We start from the raw sequence: 18,318 nt of genomic DNA on the forward strand, positions 1-18,318 counted from the left end.
GTGCTAGCGTACTGCAGACATCAGTTGGGACAGGACAGGTAGAGAGCTCTTTGACAGCATTTGCCTAAGTCCTCCCTTCAAAGCCTTATTGGGGGACCTGAACTACATTGAAAATATCAGCTGTAAATGAAAGACTCCAGGCTCTCTAAATGAGGCTGAGGACACAGCTGGGCTTCTGTAAAAGTTATAATTTTATATGCAAATCAAGTCATCCTTCTGACCACCATCAGGGCTGATGTGATGTCACTGTTATGACAATGATGTAATGTACATTGTATAAATGTATGGGCAAGTAGATAATTCAGAAGAGTAATGTGCCTACAGTAAACAATGCTTTACTTTCTCAGTTCCTTAGAATAACTACTGTAATAATATTTCCCTATACCCAAAGGTGTGATGCAGTTATATTGATTTTTTTGAGATATTTGTGTTCTACAAGTGCAGATACCATAAAGAGCATTGGTCAGGAAGAGAGCTAAGTTACAAGTCAAGTGTCTTTGCTATGTCAGGGATGCAGCTTGTAACAAAAAGCAGACAGTTCCATGTTTTGACTTTCAAAATCTACAGTTTTATCCATGGAAATGTACATGGAATATGGAGAACATCACTGCAATGCTAATGATAGAAAAATAGAGAAAGGAAGGAGAAAAATTGTCACCCTCATCACTGAAAGTCAGATATTATAAAAAGCCAAAAGAAAAACAAAGTTAGATTGAGACAACACAATTTAGTGGCTGTGTTCAAACACAGAGAAAGAAGAGTGCAGTTTTCATAAAACAAGACAGCATCAAAGCAATAAGAACATGTCAGAGGGGAAGTGATTGAGAGCTGGTTAGATTTTAATGGGCAAGAGGAATAAAAGGGATTGCATGGAGTTGTTATAATGAGATGTAGGCTGTATGTTGTAGGATGAGATTGCAGAAAGAAAACTCTTCTGGCATGAAATTTGGAAAGTGGATGTACAGCGAATGACCACAGGCTCATCTGGGAGCTGTCTATGGCTTTTCAACAACTAATTTAGAGCATGATAGTCAATGACAACAAAGACAGGGAACTGACTACGTACAAAAATGCTGCCTAGTAAATCTTTTTTTCTTTTTTCATGCTGGAGTTGGCAGAAGCTCAAAGTTGGTAGTGCTGCGAGACTCAGTTAAATATGAAAGGTTCTGGCAAGCACTATAGATAAAACTAGACTGAGGACAAGTGAGACTACCAGCCAGATTTACTGAATCTACTATATGGAAGGGAACAGCCAAACAACAGCAGGCAGGGAACCATCTTGATGAGGCACACTGGGAAATAATACAACATGCAAAAGATGCTTTTGTGTTCTCTGGGCAAACAGTTTTTAAAACACCAATTATTAGGAAAGCTAACTTAAGGAATTCATGAATGGGAAAGTGTTTTGAATCCCAACAGTCTCTTGCACCTGGATTCTTCTTATCTAACTTTACTCATTTAGTATTTTTATTTAATCCTAAAATACCCAACCTAGTTTCCTCCCTAGTCAATGGAGAAAACAGATACATTAAGGCAAATAGACACCTATTATAGATTCAACCTATCTAAAATGACTCTTTATGAGCAGAATGGATCAGCCTATGAACATGCCTATCTTGTTTCTGATGGACATCTAGTTAGTAGCTTTCACAAAACATCTCTTACATGGCTAAAGCTGAAGAAGATGAGTTCTGTCTGAATTTCTGACTGCTATAAGACTCCAGTTCATGGTAAAGATCTTCAGTCAGTCATGTTGGTCTAAGCATGTGTCGTTAAAGATTCAAAAGAACCCCTTAAAACAAGGTTTTCGAATTTGGAAGCAAAATGACAGTGTTAACGAGCTGCTACAAGTTGAGCTATTTTTGAAAAAAAAAAAAAAAAAAACAGTGCTTTTAGCCATATTACACGTCCTGCCTCAGAGGCATAAAGGAAGCATAGAAGTGAAGGCTACACTTCTATTATGCATATAAACAGCTTAAAAAACAAAGAAACACAAAATTAGGGAATAGAACATCCTTTTGCAAGGAAAGAGTCTACAAGAGGAGTCCAAAGGATTCACACCAAACTTTGCTGAATGGTTGTAGCAAGCAGCAAGACAAGATGGTGAAGCTGATGCAGCAGGATGCATGGATTTTCCTAGGTGAGTGCAGAATACCATGAAAAACAACATGCAGAACCTGACAGGCAATATACATAATAGATAGGTGCAAAATGGTTCACATTAAAAGGAAACATTTTAGTGACTCACATGGTAGCAATCAGGGAAGTACAGATATATTATGGTAGATACATCTGTTTATTGAAAAAAAACCTGCTCAATGAGCAGAGATAGAAAAAAAGCAGAATGGTAGGCTGTATCAAGACAAAGATAGAAAATAATGCTGAAAATATTATAATGTTGTTATGGTAAATCAGTGATGCAGCCTCACTGTGATCATGGCATTCAGTACTGATCGCAAAATCTTGAAGAGATTATTATGGAAATTGAAATGGTTGAGAGACAGGCCTAAAATTATTAGAGGCACAGAAAAACTTGTTTATGAACAGTGATAAAAAAGATAAAGACTATAACAGGAGCATGAACTGTTACCCTCTTTGGAAAGCCATTACAAATTCTGTGAGAATTTTCAGAGTGTGTTTCAGTGATACTATTTAGATTAGAAAAATCTTGGAAAACTGTAAAAGCACTGAAGCTGTAACTACTGCATATAGAGAACAGCCCCTACTGCGTGTAGTATAAATCAGAAGTTTCTCTTTATTTTCTAAAACTACAGCAATAGGCGTAGTTCTTGGATTACTTCTACACATTAATAAGTAGCCTATTTACAATAATAAAAAGAAGCAGTGCTTTACACTACACATAAGTAATCCAGGAACTCTTTTCTATGAGGTCACATTAAGATTTTAGTCTGTCAAGTTTGAAAAAGTTGCATGAATGACTCATGTAGTCTACCCAAGTAAAACCAACTAAGACAATACCTGAGGCATTTAAGTCTTCAGATTTTGCACCAAAAGTAAGCAAATGCATTACTTAGCAATTGAGTTAGGCTGCACATGTGCAGTTATTGTGACTTGGCCAACAAGCAGGAACTTCCTATCATCGCTTGCAATCATCTGTTCTCCTTCCTTTCTCCTGGAGCATTTAGTCTCTAAGAAAATAACAAGTTGGAAGTTAAGCTAGGATCACCTAGAACTGGAACATTATTTATTTCCTCACTTATTTCTCTGCAATATTCTTAAACTCTTCCAAAACTTGCCTTGTACTTTTTTTTTCCCTTCTGAGTTTTCTTTTATCAAGTTAAAAGACACCAAATGCAGTAGGACACTAAATTCAATAATAATTTTTGCTGAGCCTTCTGAGTTTCAGCACTCAGACCTTCTGAAAAATGAGATTTTGAATTTAGGATTAGATATGCTACCATTAGCAAAGCACAATAGTTTGGGTAAATTGTTACCCAGACAGCAAGGGAAATTCAGAATCTCCTTATAGAAGGAGATTTACTTTTTAAATGATATGGCCATCAGTATTGTACTATCCCGTTTGCTTTTTCATGTTCATCAACTTTCTTCCTATGAAGGATCTGCTTCTCGTGCTTCAATTCTTCTGCTGAAATCAATGACAAAATTTCCTCTGACATTACTAGGAGCCTTCAGTAAAAGCAGAAGAACCAGTAGAGGGAGCACAAATACACAGAAATAATTTTCTGTAGCTCCTAAAAAAATGATAATGCATAGTATTTCTTTCATATAGTACTTGTATTATTTTTTTTCCCCCCCGATCAAGAGTACTTTCTAGATGGGTTTCCAACAGATGAAGGTAAGGAGGGTCTGTGTTGCTGGTAGCCCTTCCTGCAAACTCCTGGACTTCAGCAATCTGACTGCGTGAGAAGCACGGGCTGGATTCTACAGGACGGATCTTAAGAAAACAATATTTTCTAATCACATAGCACTGCTTGGTATACAAGGACAGCTCTTCTCATAGCATGATATAGGACTCATCTTTGATTCTTGCACACAACCAGAAATTGGAGCAAGTTGTTAATTTCTTCTGAGAGCCCTTGAACGCTCAGATTGGGTGAGCTACTACAGTAGAGCATGACAAGGCTAAATGGTGGCTTTTCCATCTTTCAGCAAGCTGCCCCATTCAGCAGCAGCTTGTCCCTTTATGTGAGCTCCACGCCACTAGCAATGCAGGAAAGGGTTGTGTCTCTGTCTCCTCTCTGCCTACTGATTTTTCTGGCAGACTTTGCCTAGAAGTTCCCTGCTGCCACACTCATGAGGGGACATAGTTGTGCCAGAGATGTGTTGCCCTAGGTTAGAAGGTCTTGGGGAATAATATAGGACCTCCATTCTCTGCTTAGCTCTAAATTTCATGGGTTTCAAATGGGATCTCAGGATTGCGATGGTTTTTGAGAGCTTCCCTCCATAAAAGAGGAAAAGATCTAATCTCTTCAGGTAATTGACTTAAAAAAAAAATCCCCAAATGTAAACTGCTGAATTTTTCAGTTCATTGTCAGGCTTTCTAACATTGGAGAACACACAGCTTTCCCTCCATGTATCTTTCTTTGTTTAAAACTAAATATGTTCAGCAATTGAAAAGCATTTGCCAGTAGTAGAAGTCTACTCCCATTAAAGAAAATAGAGGTAGATAAATGCCAAGTGCTTTGGAAAATGCCTCTGCTAAATACCATAGAGGATAGGATGGCAAAAAAAAAAAAAAAAAAAAAAAAAAGAATGTAACTATTTGGATGTGAAATATCTTCAAAACAAACTAACAAAAATTTGCCTTTTCTTGCTCTCCACATCTAAAATTGAAAAAGAACCACAAAAAATCTTGATTTGGAGTTCGTGTGGCCCTGGGATTTACAAGTCTATAAAAGACTGCTAACTAGGATTGGAGGTGTGGGCAGGACTAGCAAATAGGTAGTACCAGCAATAGAAATGCTAAGTGGAACATTTAAGTGAGTGACACTTTCATAAGTGCCTTTTTGGCAATCACATTTGTTGTCTTTTTCATTCTTGATTTCCTCTCTTGCAGAGAAAAGAGGTGGCATTGCAATTCTTTACTCTACAGATGCAGATGACATTAACTAATTTGACTTGAGTACTATAAAAAAATCTACAAAAATCTCTTTAGACCTTAGCGAAATTGCTGCACCTACCCTGAAGTTTGTGAACTACCTCATGCTTCCACTAAATAATAATTTGTCTAAAAATTTGTTCTGTTTGTGCAAATGTGCACGAACACTTCCCTTTTTCCAGTGAAGGAGGCTAATAGTTTCATTTATTTCTGTTTTCTGGGTGACCAACAACCAATGAGTGAACTTTATGGGCCATAAGGTCTCTCCTATTTCACACTCCTATATCAGAGATAAAAGTTAAGAGAAAATTTCTAGCTGACCCTGCATACCTTTAAAAGAAAAGAAAAAGCCCAACAGGATAATGCTGAATGTATAAACTCTTTATCTCACATTATATTAAAATTACATATAAACTATACATCTTTTGTTAGTGAAAACAGAAAAATAAAGTTTTCAGAGGCCGTGAGGGTCAGCGAGGAGCAGACACTGCTTCTCCTGTACATTTATTTTTACAAACATTGAGACTACAGACGCATTACCTGTTGGCCTGGTTTTAGTGGAGATAGTGTTATTCCCTGGGTGTTGATCACGGGGAGTATCTGGTTGCCGATGACAGTAGCAATGATCTGACCCTGGGCATTAGTCAGTAACTGTGGAGTAATCGGCTGCACTTGCAGGCCCTGAGCTCCACCTGCCGCCTGGTTGGAGGAGACTGGATTAGGCATCAGCGGGATTGTTCCTATAATCTGGAGAAAACAACACAGGAAGTGAAATGTTTTCCACATGTAATAACTTGCTTTATACACATCAAATCAAACTTAAACTAAATATGTGCAGAGAGACAAATAGGACAGGCTGATGGTGAAAAATGAACCTTTTCTTTACTGCGTTGATTAGGACTTTCAAACACATTTGGTGAGCCACATATCACTTACACATTTTAGCACTGGCCATTATCACCCCCAACAAATCCCCCGTGACTAAACATGCATGAAACAGTTCTGGGCCACCCTCTGGCCCCAGCATGATGCTTGTGCCCACCTCTCATCTGTAGATAGGATTAATGAGAGAGAAATTAGGCAAATGTCTCTCCTGTTTGTTTTGCTTTCTACAATTCAACCATACAAAGTTATTGACTGAATTTACATACTTATGTAATTTTCATTGATTTGCTGTTACCTGGCACTTTAGATCTCAGTGAGGACCAAAGAGATACTGGTGCCTTTCAGGATATGGCTCCTGAAGACATGTTCGTAAAAATGTGACTTATTTTGGATGACAACTAAGTAGTGCATAGAAAATGGGAATGATGATATTAGATAACACATTTTTTTCTAACATTTCTGGGGCAAATAGTCTCAGTAAGTTACATTTCTGACATTTTAGAATGAAGTGATTTCCTAAAGTGTGAAAATGACTGTATAAAACTAATACTAGAATAAGTGTCAAACACAGTGTAAGAAAGATTCTGATTGAATTATGACTAGATTGAAGGAAGTTACTGTTGGAAGGCCCTTCCTCCAAGGATGAGAGCATCTGAAACGAACTTCTGGTGAAATTTGTGAATAAAACCCAACTTTTTTGAACAACAGTGCATGAAGCTAGGGTCAGAGAGATCTGTTTTGTGTTCTTTTATCTTTCCTGTTGGAGCAATCTCATTTTGCTCACTATGTCTCCTCTGGTTTCCTCTATCACAATAGCCCAAAAAACCCTCTATCCCACTGATAAACTTCCAGTTTCCCCTCTCAGAGCCTTTAGTTCTTTTTTTTTTTCATGCTCAACATCCACTGCCCTGCAATGTCCCCCCTATTGATATCCTCCCAGTTCCCTCATGTCCATTATCACACACTTTGACTAGTGTAGACTTTTTCGGTTGCTGAGAAGCAGGATGGATTATGGCTGAATTCTCCCTCTCTTTCCTCAGCAGGAATATTAACAGAGTAGTTTTCCTCAATCCATCTGCTGATTCTCATTCAATTCAGGAACTTATTATCTTTTTTACATCTCTTTATTCCTGACAAATTTCATTGAAATTGGACAATTGGTTCAAAGTCATTAGGTATGGTACAGAACGATGGACAGAGAGATGGATAGACTAGTGCTATTCATGAGACTCATTTCCTCAGTAAATCAGGCTAAAGTGTTTTTGATGAAACTTGAAGGAAAATCTGTCTCCAAACAAATACATGCAATTCCTATTGATTTCAGCTATTAGTTTATATTATATCAATGAGAAATGCATAATACAATGTAAAATTATCTCTAAAATAGCTGCTTAGTGAAAAGGTTTTGTGGGTGGGCTACTGAGGTTTTTTCAGGGATCTAGCCAAACAAGATGAACTTGAATCTCTTGTTAGAGAGAAATAAATAAAAAAAAGAATACACACATGAACAGTGTTATGAAGAATAACAGGTGTCTGCTGAGACCTCTGCTTATTTAAATCCTGGAAGGTCATTAAATCCTGCGACACAACAGTCCCTAATAAAGCATCATGCAGATACATCAGCCTACAGAGCCAGGCATACCTGGAGGGGCATGAGGCTCTTCCCAGAGATCACCCTCTTCCTGACCCTTATTAGGCTATGCTAGATCTCAGTCAAGTGACAGTGTTGTAATGTTACTGCTCCTTCAGCAGACACAGAGCCTGCCCATGCATCTCCAGGTAGGCCCAACAGTGAAGGACCATGTGGCAACTTAAATCAGCTTCTCACACTAAACAGTGCACTTGGCTATGGTAGATCCACTAACAAGTGGTAACTTTTGGAATCATCATCCCTTTGCCAGACTCACCCAGTCAATATAAAGTGTATGGAAAGACCAGAGAGCCATAAAGAAAAATAGGAGAGCTCTCCTGCGCAATGGCCTGGCAAAATGGCAGTCCTACCTACTACGCTGTATTATAAGAGCTGCATATATCTAAAGCATTCAAAACACTGTAGAGATCGAGGGAGGTGATCCTGCCCCTCTACTCAGCCCTAGTGAGGCCACATCTGGAGAATTATGTCCAGTTCTGGGCTCCACAGTATAAGAGGGATGTGGAGCTGCGGGAGAGAGTCCAGCGCAGGGCCACAAGGATGATCAGGGGCCTGGAACATCTGCCCTATGAGGAGAGGCTGAGGGAGCTGGGCCTGTTCAGCCTGGAGAAGAGAAGGCTGAGAGGGGATCTAATCAGTGCCTATAAGTACCTCAAGGGAGGGAGCGTAGAGGATGGTGCTGGTCTCTTTTCAGTGGTGGCCACCGACAGAACTAGAGGTAATGGCCACAAACTGAAGCACCAAAAGTTCCACAGGAACTTAAGGAAAAAATTCTTAACAGTGAGGGTGACAGAGCACTGGAACAGGCTGCCCAGAGAGGTTGTGGAGTCTCCTTCTCTGGAGATCTTCAAAACCCGCTTGGATGCAGTCCTGTGCCACGTGCTCTAGGTGACCCTGCGTGTGCAGGGGGGTTAGACTAGAGGTCCCTTCCAGCCTTAAGCATTCTATGATTCTATGATTCTATGAATTTCTTTTTAATACATTCCTCAAAGGTAGACAGATTCTATAGAGGTTATTAACCCATTTTAAAGAAACTGAAACAGAAAGGTGCATTGTCAAACCCAGGTTATATTTGGAAAGTTTGCCTTCTACTTTGGAATTGTTTCTGCAGCCCACAGAACCTTTTAGCTTTTTTTAAGGTGTCCCTAGCTGAACTGCTGCTCTTTTACAGCTCATGTGAGAAGATGTCTGTTCACTGACGATGGAGGCATTCATCAGGAGCATTATTAGATTTCATAACACTTCCTAAATTCAGACTTTCAACATGAATTAAATGCAATTTGCCTGTGATACAGCATGTTAATTCCTCCCAGTGCTCCTCGCCTGAAATATTTATTGGTCACAAATATATTATTTCACTTTTAATGTATGTCACCAAACAAATGGAATAATCCTTCTCAACTTTATCAGCAGAAACATAGCAAAGGACTCTCTTTGCTTTACCATGTCAGTAAAGGACACAACCTTGGAGTGTCATTACTAAGCCTATAACTTTAACTATCAAGGTCCTAATCCCAGCAAAGAAAAAATGCTGTGCTGGTGCTATCAGTAATAGAAATGTTTGCATCCACATTTAAAATGCATTTCTTGGACTGCATTTGGACATTTTATAGAATGACAGTGCTGAAGTGGACAGTTTGTAAGGTCAGCAGCAGAAGGCTATCTATATATATTAATGTGTGTCACATACCATTTTGTACATGGCATATGGTGCATCCACACAGCCAGAACCAGAGCAGGGAAAGCACATCGCTGCAAAAGAGAGTCCAGAACGACAAATGCACAAATACTTGAAGGAATTCAGTGTTACCCTAGGAGCCAGGAGTAAACGTGAATGGGAAATAGTTTCCCCACTCTTTTTACATTTTATACCAAAATGAAGCAAAATCTTGTCTGGTAAAAAAAAATCTGGAAATTGCCTGTCCATGTTTAACCAACAGGAATATCTTTTAGGGCATATATCTTTGATACTGCCTAACCCAGGGTCAGGTTTCTGTATCTGTTTCCAACTATCTGAACAGCTAGACTAGAAAAATTATCTGATTCAAAATCATAGAATTATAGAATCATAGAATGCTTAGGGTTGGAAGGAACCTCTAGAGGTCATCTAGTCCAACCCCCCTGCACAGGCAGGGTCACCTAGAGCACGTGGCACAAGACTGCGTCCAAGCGGGTTTTGAAGATCTCCAGAGAAGGAGACTCCACAACCTCTCTGGGCAGCCTGTTCCAGTGCTCTGTCACCCTCACTGTTAAGAAATTTTTCCTTAAGTTCCTATGGAATTTTTGGTGTTTCAGTTTCCGGCCATTTCCTCTAGTCCTATCAGTGGCCACCACTGAAAAGAGACCAGCACCGTCCTCTGCACTCCCTCCACTCCAATGCTCAGCTTTGTAATAATGGCACCTTATGATTACAATTCATGGTTTTAACACATGCGCATTTCTAGAGAATTAAAGTATGGTCATGCGACAGACTTGAGGCACCAGCCCTTGACAATCCAAACCATTAAACTGCCAGCAAGTTCCCTCACGCAGTAGTATCAGTCCTTTGCAACCGGTGCTATTTCAGATAATAGTGAAGCATGGTTCGGGAAGAGCACATGACAGAGACTTATCCAATAAAATACTCTTTGGGGAGAAAGAGAACCAAGATATGCAGCTATAATCTCGAATAGGTCACTTGAGTTCAAAGCCAGAAAACAGTGTGTGGCCTCTTTTCTTTTGCTGGAAAACAGAGACAGCACAAGAAGCTTTTCACTGTGACGAGATTTGGACTCAAATTTCTAAACAATTCCACCATGTCAAGCACATTCTTGAGACAACAAACACATCCCGACAATTCCTCATGCTACAAAAGTCTAATTAGAAAGGAGCTTTTAAATTTTTTTAAGCTATGTGTGTGTTTTACCCTTCCTTTTATATCTCACACTACTCAAAGCAAGTGCTGTGAATAACAATAGATTTGCAGTACAGGTGTCACATATGAAATAACAGATACTTTTGAAAGGGTTAACTCAAGGAACCCCCTTTGAACATTCTCCAAACCTTTGATGGAGCTGGGCACATTAATCCACAGAACACAGTGGACTAAAATAAACTACACCTGCTTGTATCTGGCTGAAGGACAGGTCCCACATTTAGGCAAAAAATGTAGCAGAAATGTAAAATCAAGATTTCAAGTGAAATATTTGGTGTTAATTCAGATCTCAGCTTCCTTAGGGAGCCAGAGGTCTGGTTCACCTCTGTTTAAAACACCAGTTCTGCAGTCCTGGCCCTGTGCATGTGACAGAGAGTACTGCCAGAAGACTTGGTTGAGACAAATTTTCACCTCAAGTATTCAGGATGATTCTTGCATTTTTGCTCATTAAAAGACACATCAAATGCATCTTTAGAGAGCAGTTTTTACAGATGTTACTTTGCTTTTCTATGCATGCCAATATTAAATAAATTCCAGGGATCAGTTGCTCATTTCTACCTTCAAAGGAAACTTGGGGTGATTTTTAAAGAGCATTTGATTGTTTTGCACTGTTTAATCTGTTATTGCCATTTTAGCTGCCCAGGATTTCAAGACATCTGAAATCTGAGACATCTGAGATCTGAGATCAAATCTCTAAAAATCCTACAATCTGAGTCTGCTATTGTCAAGACAACTTTTGTGATTAAGTGCTATTCACATGAAATAAGGTTGTAAGGATTGGCTTGCAAGTGAAGTAAATTTTTTGATCTCCTACACACCATCTGTGGACTTACATATTCTAATAAACTATAAACTCATCTGCAGTGAAAGGATAAGCATACAATTATCGTGCAGGCAAGATTCCAGACTACAGCTGGCTGTGCAGGGAATAAAATCGCAAACTCTCAGCATCTCAGCAATGTCCATGAGCAGTATCCCTAAAGACCAGCTAGATAATACCCTAGCACTGGTTAAGTTGAAGTGATAGTCACTACTTGCACTGCTACATAGATTTTATTCCTCCTGCAACTTGCTTTTCTCAGTAACAGTGTCCTCTTAAAAGGAAATAAAAGCATCTGATGCCTTAAAAATGATGGAGTATGAAGGGCAACATTAGAAAATCTATTTTTATCCCTTTTTGACTTTTTGACACATATTCATATTTAATTGCTTTTATTCACTACTTAGTTTGCAAATCTTGGCATGCTTTAGCACCTTCTGGCCGTTGCATCCACCGATGTCTCAGATCTGCTATGAGAAACCTGAGCTGTAGCTACAACTCACAGGCTAACACTGTGGGAAGAAGCTGAGCACCTGCACAGCATTCATGGGACTGAATGTCTAATTATAGTCCCATTTACACTGCAGATATAAAAAACAGAATTTATGTGACTGTGAAGTCCTACTTGCTCACTTCCCAGCAGTGAATCTTTTCTTATGGTTCCTATAAACCTACTGTGTCTTGGCATTTTAAAAAAGATACTATGATACTGTGAAATGCAGTATTCAAATGCTTTTATTAAGTTTTGCTCCCTTCCCTCCTCTTCAGAAACAGGGATGCTTCCTTGCTTGCTTGTTCTCCTAGCACAACCAAAGAAATAATGCAAACTGTAGCCAAATGAGTGGTTCAACACCTGTTTCTGTTTTTGCTGTGAAAAAGCTAAGTAAAATCAAATACATTGACTACAGTAGGCTGTTTCTTCTGTCAGCCAACTCTGACATGAAGTAAATACTGTCATTTCTTCAGAAAAAAAAAAGTATTAAAAGGAAACTTTTTTTTTTCCCAATAGTATCATCAAAATGAACTTCTTTGAAAGGACAGCTACAGCCCTTAAATATGAAAGGTTAGTTATTCAATTCTGAACAACAGAAAAACAGTATATTAAAAAAAAAAAAAACAGGGACAAATGTAAAAAGAGCAACAGAGTAACTGTTCGGTAAATGAGACAATCCACCATATACACATAAACTAATTTAACATCTCAAATGATGAACAGACAACGCATGAAAGCCTCACACTTAAGTAGTGACAATTGCTAGGCTGGTGTCAGGAAGGAGAGATGGCCAATAATAATATAGAATAAAAACCCTAAATTGATGTCAAACAGATACTACACCATTACCTAAAGTAGAGCAGCTTTACTTTTAAGTACACAAACACTTCAAAGGATATAATTTTTTTCTAGCCTTGACACTAGATGCTGTGTATTTTTCTCACAGTTCACAGGTAACAGTCAGTGGCCATCAGATATTAAATTGCTTGCTGTTTCCCATCATCTGCATGAGGTTACAGAATAAGTCTTATGCTCTGCTCAAGTCGTACAATCACTTTCAGCAGTGAGAAAGGCTTCCCCTTTCCCACACACTCTTTTGGAAGTGGGATCAGCATTCAGGATCACATTCAGTTTTGGATCCTTAATTATGGGAGGTGATTGGTATTTCAGCAAAACATGACTTTCCATTCATAACAAATTTGCCCATAAGCGGTTGCCAATTTATTATTAATATTGTTACTGATCTTGGAGAAACAATTATGGCATGAATTAATCTGGTTCCCTGAGATGGCAGGGCAGTTGTGATGGCATGGGATGTGGGAGAAGGATGCGAGGTCTTGGCTGCTTATTATCATTCTGGCTTCAATAGTTTCACTGTTGTCAGGACCTAAGCCACCTAAATTAAAGCTAGTTCATAAAAGGCTGCACATGATTCAATCAACTTCTGGCTGCAATGCAGACAGAGTATCAGAATATTTTTTAGATTCTTTTGATTTGGTTATATATCACCTTCTCTACCCGTGTCCTTTCACCATTAACGGAATTCTCTGAACCATCATGGGCCTATAATATTTTTCTATTTGCCTAATATTTTACAAATAATAAGCTGAAAAAGGCTGTTGTGCTGACCAAGCCTGGTTATAGTTCAGAACAGTGGCTTAATGCCCTGTCTCATCCTGTGGATGTTAGTACCTGTGTGCCCATCAACACCTCCCTGGATGGGATCTAATCAGTATTTTGAAAATGACATTCCTCATTCCTTCTGCCTTTACTGGTCTTTCTTCATGGCAGATGTATGCCATTCCTGCTTTGCACTGGAATTAAACTGATTTGCTCTAAGTTATTTTGTCTGTGAATCTAAGAGAAACTTTCAAAGATAGCAGTGCAAAACAACACTAGTAAATATTTCGACGCAGCATAAAGCAACACAGAGCATAGCACATCTCCATCACATCCATTCACCACTCCAGTTTTCTTCAAGTAGGCTTTGGCCATTCTTTAGGTATCTGCTGAGGTATGTGGCAACCATTGTAAGCAATGTGATTAAACCATTTGCTCCAAATAACATAGACATTTTAAATGAAAGTGTAGCGGAGCACTGCTACATTAAAAGCAGTATACCAGGCTGATCATGAAGAAATAGGCCTATGCTATGGCTGTTCAGTTCAATGACACTCCAAAGTGAACTGAATGCCCAGTTGGATTCCTCCCTTGCCCTTCTGATATGGAGTTCATTATTGTAATATAGTTCTGACCGCAACAACCTTATGGCTCAAGCTGCTAAGTCTGTGGCGGTGCTCTTATTCTCCACGCGCCGAATGCTATAAGCTGCCAAAGGGTTTTAAGCTCCTAGCCACACCAACATGTCCTTCTTAGACTCCAAATGAAAGAACCAGTCATAATTAGAAAAAGAGATGATAACCACAATTTGAGGGTCATCAACCTTACACTACGTGAGCCAGAGTAGGCTCTTATTTCTGATTATACACAACAAACCATTAAAATAAAATGAGAACTAGAAAAAGAAGATGCGTCAATTATGTTTAAATCACTGAGAATTTGCACAAGCACCGATTTTTAGACTCTTGATTGTTCGAGCAAACTAACGCATCTGGTAGGGTTAAGCTCATCTGTTCTAGTTTTGCAAGGTTATCAGCTTACAAAAGTTACCCTGAGGAGATAATTTTAAAGAGAACCTTAAAGGAGAAAATCACTGAGGAAAAGATAAGATCAGCAAAGGATTCTTCAGCATCTACACAGCTAGCCCATTCTCATATACTATATAAAAATACACACTACCTATATAAATTATAAAACCACCTATTAAACTATAAGCATACATATACACACACTCAAAATACATATATATTCTATTATCTACCGATATCAATAAACTTACTTGTGTATACTCCTTATGCTCTACACATTACCAATCCATGCACTGGAAGTATGAAATATAAGCTCCATTCACAGACTACTACTTCAATACACAGTAATTTTCCTGGTCTGTGGGACAGAATACAATACAGGTCTTAAAGATCAAGTCAACAGGAGGCTATGGCTGCCTGGGGTAAATGTCTTCTGGGGTAAAAGAGAGATGAATTTATGCAAAATTAGTAAATTTGCTTTGCTACACTATATTTCCCAGCTGAAAAAAATGAACTGAAAAAAATGGGACGAACAAATGCTGTTAAAACAACAATGCATCAAATAATGGTACAAGAACCAGGCATCTACAAAACTGTATTTCTGAGTTGCCATTTCATGCTAGGAATTATAATTTTCAAGGTTAAGTATTGCTCGTATATCTCTTTGTAAGTATCATAATGGAACGTTGAGTCTGACATTACACCTGACTTTGTGTTTTATTTTTTAGAAATAATGTTTGCATAGTAACATCAAAATATACAGGACTTTATTTGTCACCGCTGTAGGAGTTATGTGCTGAAATGTTTCTCAACTAATACTGTTATGTTCTGTTAGAAGAGACATGTATGCAGTCAGGAAAAGAATGTCTCTTTTCATCAAACATCTTGAATAACACAACATGACATTTTCTCATTGAAAAAAAGCTAAAGATATATAACTACCAAATTAAAGATTAAAATTATGTAGAGTGTCTGCTGAACTGTTCTCCAAGCAATTTACTTACCAGAATTAGCTTCCTTTCAAAGTCAAGAATTAAGGTAGACGTAAGGACCCTTAAAGGTCACAGTTCTCTGAGATGAGCAAAGCATCTGTTAACTTTAATTAGACTTATGGGTGTTGAGTATATCTGAAAGCCAGCTGGGTAGATTCTTATGAAAATGTTCATTATTTAAAATTCTTTGATGGATGACTTGTATGAAATATTTCAGCAATTTTTCTGCCCACAAAGTTTTGTTATGACAAAATAGCCATACTTTCTATTAACGTTTGATGATCACAAAGAGAAGTCACAACTTATTTTTTCAGCATTTTGTTGGCTGTTTCCCAAACCACAGAGGTATCCTGATTGCTGTGAAGACCTCTGCAGGTACACACATGCAAATACATTTTCGCACCATGTCATCTTGGTATCCTTTCTTTCTGTAAACACTTGTGAGAAGAAAAAGTCATGAATTTTATCAGGAAGTAAATAAAAGGTAGTTGAGCCACCAAGATGAATTTAATTACAAGGAAAATATCTTAACAGATATTAATTCAGCCGTACTTTCTTTTTACCTGCGATTTTCCCAGTAGGCCATAGGAGGTAAGAACCAACTCTCGGTAAAGCTCACTGAAAAGCAGGCAGTCAGTTCTTAGGATTTTCTGAAGATTCAGTCTCAAGTTATTATCAAGTATCTCATAGTCACAATCCCTGTTCTGAGATAATAATTCTCAACCTCTGTGAGCTTTACATTGCTGTGGTGAAGGAAGTGCGCACATTGCATCTGCAAACTGTACCATTATTTTGGGTTAATTTTGCACAAGGGAAGCCTCTTGGGTGCAATAAATAAATATTTACCATTACTTCTCCATAGCAGCAGGCAGACTAGACTTGCTTTCTGACCTATCAGAATCTAACACACTGGACATACAGCAGAAAACGCATGAAGGCATCCCCACACTTTGCCACATGAGCCACGCTGAGCTGGTCAACGCTACCCCGAGAAGCGAATTGCCCTTTCTTAGCGAGCCTAATTAGGCCAGACCTGGCATGTGCCAGTGCGACTAGATTGCTTCCCCTCTCTGGCGACACATGAGCTTGTCTGGGGCTACCCTTGCCACATACTCACTGGACTGGCTCACTACAGAGATGCTACCCAGAGGTCAGGAGCCAGAATAAGCCAGCGTTTAGTGATAGCTCTTTGGTCCCGTGGTTTTTAAATGGGAACTGCTATTGAGAGACAAACTTGCATAGATATGAACATGATAATGTTTTATTCTGCCACAATAGTTTTCACTGAGACAGTGCTGTCTTTGTTTTTCTAGTTCCACTATCATCCTTTAAAAAAAAAAAGACATTATATACTATTATCAATGCCTGTGTCTAGATGAGCGGGGGAATATTTTGCGCTTTATTTTTGCATCTTTCTCTTATTGCTACTTTCAACTTACTTCGTATAGACAAGCAAGTGCTCTTAATTGCCTTCATAAGGCAGAATCACTGCTTTATCTTATGATGCTATTGTTGAAAAAATATTTCCATTAAATACTACATATATATATTTATATACATAAAATGCCATATATAGCATTAATATTATACATAGGATAGTATTTAATACAATATATAATTAAGTCTGGAAGCCACAAAAAGTTCTTTTGCTTTTTAATTTTTATCAATGAAGTCTAGATTCTTCTGAAGAAATAGAAGACTACTCTGGACAAATGACTTCAAGAGCTTGAAAACATTTTATTCTAGCCTTGACTTCTCTTTTCAGAATACCAGTTCATAGCTGATACGTGTGGGTTTTTTTCTTTTTTTTTTCTTGCACGTTTTTCCATCAGAAACAGGGCTGACCATCACATAACCTTCAGATGCAATATTTAGGACCATGGATCTTTAGTTACCTTATAGGTGAAAGAATCTCTAGCCCTTCAGTATATTCTTGAATGATCTACTCTCATCTTCTCACTATCAAATTAAATACTCTACACAAAATATAAAATATTTACCACAGATCATCATATTCTCAATCTTTTAAAGATGAAATTAGTTAGCCATTTTGATTCATTCAATCATTTCCTATTTAGCCAAAATTCAGCACAAACAGGCTAAAAGATATTGCAACCAACCAGCAGCAATAATGCTTGGTTATTGTTGTTACACAATCATATTTTCCCACGTATTGTTCCTGATGCTTATCAATGATATAGTATTTGTTTGAATATTATTGAAAAGATGAAAATTAGAGTAATGATCAAATGATAACTTTGCACGTCAGCAACATGACATGGTCTGAAACACAAAGTCATCCTGCTTCCACTGGTATTTTTACAAGCTGATGACCTGGACTTGTGGCAAATAAGAGGTAAAACTCTTGATAGCATTAATTATTAAGTTTTGATGTGATAGTCTACCAAAGCTCATGACAAGACCAAAGTGGACTTAAATATTTTCAGAGCATGCTTTGCTTCAACAACCCATTTTCAAACTACCGAGAATGAACCACCACACAAATCACCAGTATCGCTATGATAGAATAAACCATTCTGGATTACCTTGTGATTGTGGATCATCTCTATGGAAACCACTATAGAATTTGGTTGTAATGCAACAGAATTACATGGAAGTTTAGCAGAAGAAGGGAAAATTCATTTCACAGAAATTGGGAGAATTTAAATGGGTCATATGCAATTTCTTGGGTAGAAAATGGTAATGACTCAAAGCTTCTAGATCTGAGTATCGAGGAAAAAATCAAAACAACAACAACAAAAACCCATTCTGATCACAAATATAACTTCCCTTTGGCACACAGCTCATAAAGAAAGGCAATTAACTGTTCATTTC

The 18,318-nt window shown here is 38.2% G+C and overlaps 1 protein-coding gene across 1 annotated transcript in view; it reads right to left on the minus strand.

Moving 5' to 3' along the window:
- Positions 1–18,318, minus strand: part of POU6F2 (POU class 6 homeobox 2) — a 300,202-nt gene that overhangs the window by 19,033 nt on the left and 262,851 nt on the right. Inside the window, exon 7 of the mRNA XM_088520863.1 lies at positions 5,621–5,827. Within this exon, the coding sequence (XP_088376989.1) occupies positions 5,621–5,827 (207 nt within the window). The remainder of the gene's footprint in view (positions 1–5,620; positions 5,828–18,318) is intronic.

The sequence above is a fragment of the Tinamus guttatus genome, unplaced genomic scaffold (genome assembly GCF_059628265.1).
Source record: "Tinamus guttatus ecotype Peru unplaced genomic scaffold, ASM5962826v1 Tinamus_guttatus_pri_ptg000104l, whole genome shotgun sequence".
In the NCBI taxonomy this organism is placed as follows: domain Eukaryota; kingdom Metazoa; phylum Chordata; class Aves; order Tinamiformes; family Tinamidae; genus Tinamus; species Tinamus guttatus.